General features: G+C 46.8%; 1 protein-coding gene across 1 annotated transcript; it reads right to left on the reverse strand.

The window, feature by feature from the left end:
* Positions 1-6946: 6946 nt before the first annotated feature.
* Positions 6947-9501, reverse strand: F5891DRAFT_1065308 (thiamine diphosphate-binding protein). The gene is made up of 9 exons (XM_041363075.1): positions 9407-9501; positions 9208-9344; positions 9063-9155; positions 8534-9010; positions 8193-8483; positions 7899-8143; positions 7391-7846; positions 7213-7342; positions 6947-7156 (listed from the first exon to the last, which is right to left on the reverse strand). The coding sequence occupies exons 1-9, from the start codon at positions 9454-9456 to the stop codon at positions 7122-7124; spliced, it is 1914 nt and encodes a 637-aa protein (XP_041219358.1). The 5' UTR covers positions 9457-9501; the 3' UTR covers positions 6947-7121.

Here is a 9501-nt window from a genome sequence, read left to right on the forward strand (position 1 = left end):
GCTCCTGTGACAGGTCCTCCAGACACAGTCTTCCTCGCGCTCAAGGACATTGGCCGCCACTTCTACTACCCATTCAGTCTACTGCGAGTACTGCTGCCCTAAAGGCTGAGTGCTAGTTGTACTTCTTTTGTATGCCACGAACTCCAAAACGTCCGGCTGGCTACCCATGTATACATAATGCTACGTTCATATTTTCCATTTCGTTCCTACCCTTCACCTTGTATTCATTTCTAAACATGATTTCTGCCCTTCTTATCTACAACATGATGATACTCTAACTTCCCCAGCCTCAGGATACCACACATCCCACTATTCTTCTCAGCTCATCTTCGCACCAATCCGGCATCAGATTCAAATCCACATGTAAGTATCACAGTATTTATATACGTACCTTTGGCCAGCACGCTGGCATACTTTACTCCACAACTCAATGGCGTCTTCTCTCTCAAGACTTCCAATCTGTTCACGCCCGCCCATATGCACCCCAAACAAGTGGCACTGGTGTTGGAGACGGCTTATATAGAGCATCTAGTTTTGGCCAGCTGTAAGTTGTTTATCCTGTTCTACTACTCTTGACGACACATGCTAGGCTGACCATCTATACAGTGCTCGTGCGTCCGCCGTCCTCGAGCATAGACTCGCTTAATTATTGATCTGCGCCCAAACTTTAACCTTACCCCGACCTCACTCGAGAACAATGAGTCATCAACCGACTGAACCATGTATCTCAATGCTCAAGGTAAGCATTTCTATGAACTTTTGTCTAAGATATGTTCTGACGAACCTGAAGTTATATTCCCCTCGAGGTTCATCCATATGGACAGCCCAAATGGACGATAGGGAAGTGGTGATTTTCATGAAGAACCATTGCTTTATCCGTCATCTCTTTCTCCGCGAATCTTCGTTTTCGTTTTAAGAAACCGAATTCACCCCTCGTACTCTTTTCACCCGAGTCCAACGACTGGTCCATGTGGATGAGCAGGACCGTTACGTGACCAGCTGTGTGAACTTCGATATACTACTCAAGGGTGCCACTGATCAGTTACGATGGTGTCGATAGTTGGGTTTGTGTCAAATCTGGTTCGATGCTTCACGCTAACAGACGTGCTACTTTCTCTATGGGTATTCACAGATCACAAGGACCTGAACAAAAACCTGACGCGCAATCCTACGATCACTATCACTTTCTTCGTTCTTTGTGCTCAGACAGACGATAATCAGGGAATTTGTCATCGTGTTGAATTTTCTGACTATCAGTTGTCTGAGCTCAGACGCGCTGCTTTTACTTTCCTGGTTCATGATACTTTCGCATCGCATTCTATATGCCTGGCCCATACGGATGATTGCGGAAGAGGACAGCATGAAAGCAAGAGCAATGTATCATCAGCCACATGTGTTTTTACAATCACTGTTGCTTCTCACGGCTTTTGTCTCAGACAGCTGGAGATGCTTTGTTAAGTGCGCTTTCCTCCCATGAAATACTCGAGCCGTAGGCCTCTTAAAACTATTTTACTCCACATCGTTAAATCGTGCTTGAACCCGGCGATTGCTGTTGACGACATGGCTTGCTGACAGCGGTCAGCTTTGGATGGTTCAACCAGATGATCGACGCTCAATCAGTCGACTAGTAGTCTTTAGGACATCGACACCCTACTTCCCTTCATGATTCGGCATTTCTTCTCTGCAACCCAGATGGATGATGATGAAGGCGTCGAGGGATTTTCAGTTGATCTGACACATTATCAGCCATCTGTGGTCTCACGACTTGCTCAGGTCGCTTCTCCTTTTACTTTTCTGGGGCACACGATAGAGCCATGCGATCTGATCAAAGTACGTATGTCGGAATGTCGTGGTCGGCGTCTTATTGATACTTTTCCAGTCCCGGATTTCTTCTCTACTCACCATTCAGTACTTCTCATCTTCTTGCCATGCGCATTTATTCGGAACAGAGGCATACACTCACCCCGTAAGTCTCAATTGTCATGCTCGATATGGTCAAATCATGGTTGAACAGACGTCAATCAGCGATATAGGGCTTACTTCTACCCCCAAATTCAGCCTATCATTCAATCCCTCTCTCATCGTGCTTTTATTTAGTTCGGGATTGGAAGTACTTTGTCCGTAATCGAAGGCCCCTGCTTCGTCTCCGCATCCACAAGGTCAGACATCACAATGTGACAGATGTTTGTGAATCACTACTATACTAATCTTCATCTGATCTTCCTGCCAGATCAGATGTCCCCACCGGTACATATCAATCCCCGTCAACGTTCACATGCGCATCCAGAATGTTCTCTAATCGGTAGAATGGTACTGGTCGGAAATCAAAATATACTTTCGTTCAATCGATACCTAGGACTTCCATATTTGTTTGATGTCACATCACACAATACTGAGTTCAACCAATCAAGGATCTCGACTCCGACTCGGTCCCTCGGAGGCAGGCGATATCCATCATCGTCATGCCGATTTGGCGATACGAGGGATGCAGCGCTGAACAGCAGTATATCCGGTACGAAGACTAGATCGCTATATCCTTCAACATCCCTCACTAGCTCGCACCTATCCCTCGAATATGACCCTGGTCTCAAATGATCCCGCTTCGTGGCCGATAATCAATTCAAATGTTTATTTAAGCTATTTGATGGGTTCGTCGTATTAGTTGGTGATGTCTCGAACTAACGTTGACTTGCGGCTTCGCAGTCGCCGCAGGCGTCGTGGTGGTATACGATTGGGGTGAGCAGAACAGTGTGTGAGAACTACTAACATTCTCATGAGATTTCCAGTACTTACACTTGGACGAGAGGTAGGTCGATGTTATTCCCTGAGCAACCAACTCGCTAAGTATGGTGTCATAGATTGAATTGATCTGGGTGAGTGACAGAGTCGCATCAGGGGAAAGCAACAGAATACAATGAATTTGGGGCAGAGGCAACGCTGGTCTCTCATGACTGTGCTGTATCTGGTTGTTCGTACCTTATGTCATACTGTGGCATGATTGGCAGTTGTGCTGACTCCAAAATGGTCTAGATACGCTATGTTGGAATACCATATTCTGTGTATGTTTTTGAAGCCTACAAGTTGGTACTGTCCCAATAACCCATCTCTCATGATCAGCATCAACGTTCTGCGTATGTCTCAATGTGTACCGTGTTCGATTCTTCTGACCGGCGGAACACAGTACATATACCATTGGTCTCGAAGACAGATGCAGTCAGTATTCCTCAACCGATTTTATTTTCATCCAATGAATCCACTAACTTGTATATTTGTAGGGGTGAGTGAGATTCTGACCATTCAACTTGGCTCAACATAATGACCCAATAGGTGTGAGTCGGAGTGTTTGATCCTCGTATGGTCACTAATTGGGTGTTTCAGGCAACATTATGATCTACGCATTGAATGGGACGGATGTGGTCGTAGCTACCATGCTGGGCGGTGAGTTGGCTGCAATACCTCAGTGATATTGACTCGACTGAAACATGATACAAGTCATCATGATTGCTCGGTTACATGCCATGTATCAGGGATCCAGAATGATGCTTATCTTCCTTCTTATTATCTTCCTGGCTATGACTATCGCCTGGGGAGTACTCGTGGCAATATCACTCAAGTATACTGTAAAGGGTAAGCTTTACTTGTTGACTTGAAGAACACGGCTCATTGGACCAACACCAGAGGAGCTGATACTCTCTGGTACATATATGTGCGAGTATAGCTTTCAGGGTGACGTCCAGCTTCTTATTTCAATGCTTTGGGTGCTCTGCACCGTTTGGGAGGTCCTCGCACTGTGTCTTTCATTCTGGATTGCTGTGAAACACTTCCGTGACCTGCGACGACTCGGCCCATTGACAGGATTGACCATCAGGGACTGTTTCAGAGTGCTGGTAAAATCTCACGTGCTTTATTTTGCGAGGTAAGCTTGTAATGTGATTAATGTGCTCATCTTTGCATGCTTAAATTCCATACGTGCTAGCTTTGTTGGTGTCTCTTGCTTCCAGTTGGTTACTTTTTCTCCAGAGTCCAAGGTGCGCCGACCTGTCGCTGACATCTGCGTGCAACCACTAATGATTTCTGTAGAATTCAAATTCTATAAGAACCGACATACTCGATAGTGCCTGTCAAATTTTCTTGAGCGTGCAGATGTTTGTGCTGGGACCACGCCTCATCCTTAGCGTTCGAGAATATTACGCCAAGCTTGTGGCCGAATCCGACGCAGAAACTAGCATAAGTTCGATTTTCTTTCAGGAGCACGTACATGTGCAGACCAGCAGTACTGTGTAGGGAAATGCTTGCCGAGTGTTCTGCATGGAGGAGAAATTTGGTCGAGGATCTGTCGTAGTGTTTATTTAAGTTACAGTATATTTAAGACTAGGTTTGCGTAGACATTTCTCGCTAACTTAATACTGGAAGTCGATGAATCGCCCGCCCCCACTTCGGCTCTCTAGAATATTTCCAGTCTTCCTCCCGCTCAGGACATGATTCTACTATCTATTCAGTCCACTGCGATTGCTGCTGCTCTGAACGCTGAGCGCTGAGCGCTGAGTGCTACATAGCTGTACTTATGCCACGAACTCCAAAACGCCCGAGTAAAACGTCGTAACAACAAATGTCGTGATAGTACACAAAACCAAATAGAAAAATGCGGATGTCGGCCCGGAACTTGGACAATGTACACCACCGACGACAATAGCGAGGTTCGAGACGTGAGTCACATTCAAATTCATCCATGCACTTTCCGCCATTCGTACACATCCAGAAATCGGTAGATTGGTACGTAGTAGCTGGAAATTAAAATATTCAATCGATACCCAGGACTTCCGGAACATATTTGTTTGACGTCACATCACAATACTAACTCCAAGGCCTTGACTCCCCGGGCTCGGTCACTCAGAGGCAGGCGATATACGTCATCGTCATGCCGATTTGGCGATACGAGCACTAGTGCAACGCTGAGCTCTGAGCGCTGAGCGCTGAACAGCAGTATATCTAGTACGAAGACTAGATCCGTTATAACCTTCAACATCCCTCGCTCGCTCACACCCATCCCTCGAATATGACACTGGTCTCAAATGATCCCGCTTCGTGGCCGATAATCAATTCAAATGTTTATTTGAGCTATTTGATAGGTTCGTCGTATTACTTAGTTGGTGATGTCTCGAATTAACGTTGACTTGCGGCTTCGCAGTCGCTGCAGGCGTCTTGATGGTATACGATTGGGGTGAGCAGGACAGTGTTTGAGAACTGCTAACATTCTCATGAGATTTCCAGTACTTACACTTGGACGAGAGGTAGGTCGATGTTATTCCCTGAGCAGCCAACTCGCTAAGTATGGTGTCGTAGATTGAACTGATCTGGGTGAGTGACAGTCACATATTAGGAGAAAAGCAACAGAATACAATGAATTTGGGGCAGAAGCAACGCTGGTCTCTCATGACTGTGCTGTATCTGGTTGTTCGTACCTTATGTCATACTGTGGCATGATTGGCAGTTGTGCTGACTCCAAAATGGTCTAGATACGCTATGTTGGAATACCATATTCTGTGTATGTTTTTGAAGCCTACAAGTTGGTACTGTACCAATAACAATAACCCATCTCTCATGATCAGCATCAACGTTCTGCGTATGTCTCAATGTGTACCGTGTTCGATTCTTCTGACAGGCGGAACACAGTACATATACCATTGGTCTCGAAGACAGATGCAGTCAGTATTCCTCAACCGATTTTATTTTCATCCAATGAATCCACTAACTTGTATATTTGTAGGGGTGAGTGAGATTCTGACCATTCAACTTGGCTCAACATAATGACTCAATAGGTGTGAGTCGGAGTGTTTGATCCTCGTATGGTCACTAATTGGGTGTTTCAGGCAACATTATGAACTACGCATTGAATTGGACGGATGTGGTCGTAGCTGTCATGCTGGGTGGTGAGTTGACCAGCTGCAATACCTCAGTGATATTGACTCGACTGAAACATGATACAAGTCATCATGATTGCTCGGTTACATGCCATGTATCAGGGATCTAGAATGATGCTTATCTTCCTTCTTATTATCTTCCTGGCTATAACCATCACCTGGGGAGCACTCATGGCAATAGCACTCAAGTATACTGTAACGGGTAAGCCTACTTTTGACTTGGGGAACACGGCTCATTGGGCCATCACCAGAGGAGCTGATACTCTCTGGCACATATATATGCGATTATAGATTTAAGAGGGACGTCCAGCTTCTTATTTCAATGCTTTGGGTGCTCTACACTGTTTGGGAGGTCCTCGCACTGTGTCTTTCATTCTGGATTGCTGTGAAACACCTCCGTGACCTGCGACGACTCGGCCCATTGACAGGATTGACCATCAGGGACTGTTTCAGAGTGCTGGTACAATCCCACGTGCTTTATTTTGCGAGGTGAGCTTGTAATGTGAATATGCTCATCTCTGCGTTCTCAAATTGCGTACGTGCTAGCTTTGCTGGCGTCTCTTGCTTCAAGCTAGTTACTTTCTCTCCAGAGCTCGAGGTGCGCCGAGCTGTCGCTGACATCTGCGTGTAACCACTGCTCATCATTTCTATAGAATTCAAATTCTATGAGAACCGACAGCCTCAATAATGCTTGTCAAATTTTCTTGAGCGTGCAGATGTATGTGTTGGGACCACGCCTCATCCTTAGCGTTCGAGAATATTACGCCAAGCTTGTGGCCGAACCCGACGCAGAAACTAGCATAAGTTCGATTTTTTTTCAGGAGCACGTACATGTACAAACCAGCAGTACTGTGTAGGGAAATGCTTGCGGTGTGTTCTGCATGGAGGAGAAATTTAGTCGAGGATCTGTCGTGGTATTTATTTGAGTGACAGTATATTCAAGACTAAGTTTGCGCAGACATTTCTCACTAAATACTGGAAGTCGATGAATCGCCCACCCACACTTCGGCTCTCTGGCTTATCATTTGAATGTTCATTTGAAAATTACTGATATATTTCTCCATAGGTGTTAACTAACACGATCAAGAATTTGTATTCCCTACGGCATCGTTATACTACAAGGTAACAGTACAAACTGTAATATGAATTGCATTACAATAATATTGTGTTTTTTGGAAAGAGGCCTTCTCTATAATATGTCTAGTTAGACAGTCGCTTGATCTTCATAATGATCGCTATAGGAAAGCCACAATTAATATCAGTCAGCATCAAATTCAAGAATAAGACGAACATTGAGGGTCAAGGTTTTGATGAGGAATTTGCTCGGACAAACCACCACAGCCCTCCTTGGTCGTACCCATGTAGCCATACTTGGGTGTGAGCTGGCGCTCGATGAGCCAAGTACCCATCTTCGAACCAAGCTGAAACACACGTTAGTGTGAATCTACCGCACGCGAACGGATACATACCCCAGTCTTCTGGTTCAGTGACTCAACGACCAGTACGAAGGGGCTTGAACCGATCTTCCTAAGCGTTTGTTCATCGACCAGGTTGAGCGTAGGCTTGTTGATCAAGCCAACATCCAGACCCTCCTGGCGGCAGCGCAGGACAGCGTCCCACGAGCGGTACAGCATCTCACCGAAAGAGACAACATATCCAGCTTTGCCATCCACGATCGTCTCATCCTTGCCAGGCACGAACTTGTAGCCGTCACCGAAGAATTTGGTACCGTCCTCCTTGAGGATGTAAGGCACCTTCGAACGGGTGGAGAAAACGAAGCGCAGGCCACGCTCGAAGAAGACCCGCTGGATGACAGCCACCATCTGCAATGGGTCGGCAGGGAAGTACAGCCACGACTGAACATCAGAGAGACCATTGTCGGCGAAGAAGGAGTTGACACCAAAGTGGCAGGTGTTGTCGGCCATCTAATGACAGAGTAAGCCCAAGCCTCAGATCTAACATCGATAATTTACGCACCTCATCAACACCAGAGTGCGAGAAGTGACTAAGAACATTGCAGTTGTTCAGGCGGGCCATGGTGACCTCAGAGATGACCATCTCAAGGAAAGCGGAGAACGTCGAGAAGACACCAAACTTGTTCGCGTCAAAACCGAAACCGGCGGCTGTGGAGAAGTTTCCACGTTCCATGATACCGGATGGAACGAATACCTCAGGGTGCTTTTGATGGATGACCTTAAGACCAGTGGAGCCCTCAAGATCACCTTTTTTTGGAATGAGCTAAGTTCTTAGTAAATTTGTCGATGAACTCACTGTCGATCACCATGACTTTCTCGGCAGCCTCCTCCTTGCTAAGCTTGTCCAGCACCAAGTTGACAGCTTCACCAAAGACAACACGGTTTGCTCCAACCTCCTTGGAGGAGCCGATGTATAAGTACGGCACGCCCGTAGGCTTGATGTTATTGAGGATATCCTCCGACACTGAAGTGGGGTATCCCCGTGCGGCAAGGTATTTGATGGCGGCCTTCACGGGGATAACATCGTGCCCATGAGTGCTACCCTCGATGTCAGCAACACCCGGTGCCATAAGACGCTTGGCGACGACTGGAACCATGATTAAAACTCAAGTTACGCTGGGAAGTCGACAGGCTTACCAGCAGCAGGACCATCGTAGGTAACAACCGCGGCGATGGCGGCCCATAGGGCGTCGATGTCCTCACCCTGAACTGTGTAGACCTTGAGACCGTGACCCTCAAGAGTCTTACTGACGTCGTAGCCCTTCAGGTACTGAGATGGGTGTCCGGCGATAGTGACGTCATTGTCATCGATCAACAATTTAACGTTCAAGTTCTGCGCAACAGCCAATCTGGCGGCCTCGGCATCGTTACCTTCCTGTTGGGAACCATCGGAACCCAGACAGAAGACAACTTTTTCCTTGTTTGCCATTGCGACACCGTTGACCATGGGCCACATGTGACCAAGACGGCCGGAGGAGAACTTGACACCAGGTGTCAAACCCAGTTCGGGGTGACCAGGTAACTTTGAATTGGCTTCACGGTAATGAAGGAGATGCTCAGGGGGAATGTGCCCATCGAGAGCAGCGAGAAGGTATTGAGTTGCGACACGGTGACCTTAGTATATTGTTAGGTCAAGTCCAAAAGACGCATATAATCATTTGTATACCTGCTTCATCGAAGACGATGGGGAGGTACTTCTCCGATGCCTCAAACAAGCTGAGGAGAATGCACACCTCCGGAATGGTGTCATAAGCTCCACCTGGTGCGAACGGTAAGCGAGAAGCAAGCTATCGGAGATCAAAGCCACAAACCAGTGTGCCCGCTCACTCCCCGAGCAGCACCTGTTGCGGTGAAGAGCACGAGAGCATCACGGAGAAGCTGGATGTTGTGCAGAAGAGTCGATTTCTGTTCTGCAGTCAACTGGGGCTTGGAGGGGTCAAGCGTCAATCTTATCGCATCCCCGATTAAGCAGATAGTCCTGATTTACTGCGACAAGAAGTCAACACTGACTTTCTGTACTTCTTGAGATCAATTGGGAACGCGCTCTCTGTGCCAGGCATTTTGGGAGATCAGGTGTTTCGAAGGTCTAAGTAATGGTGGTGTGA

Source organism: Suillus fuscotomentosus (genome assembly GCF_016647785.1).
Source record: "Suillus fuscotomentosus strain FC203 chromosome Unknown F5891scaffold_91, whole genome shotgun sequence".
NCBI classification, from domain to species: Eukaryota; Fungi; Basidiomycota; class Agaricomycetes; order Boletales; family Suillaceae; genus Suillus; species Suillus fuscotomentosus.

What these genes read in the sequence shown, in the direction of transcription:
- F5891DRAFT_1065308 (XM_041363075.1), bottom strand. Translation starts at nt 9,456, where the DNA reads ATGCCTGGCACAGAGAGCGCGTTCCCAATTGATCTCAAGAAGTACAGA. An exon ending in CTACGATGGTCCTGCTGCTG is followed by an intron (nt 8,484 to 8,533) that starts GTAAGCCTGTCG and finishes TCATGGTTCCAG; the next exon opens with TCGTCGCCAAGCGTCTTATG. An exon ending in CACTGAACCAGAAGACTGGG is followed by an intron (nt 7,343 to 7,390) that starts GTATGTATCCGT and finishes CGTGTGTTTCAG; the next exon opens with CTTGGTTCGAAGATGGGTAC.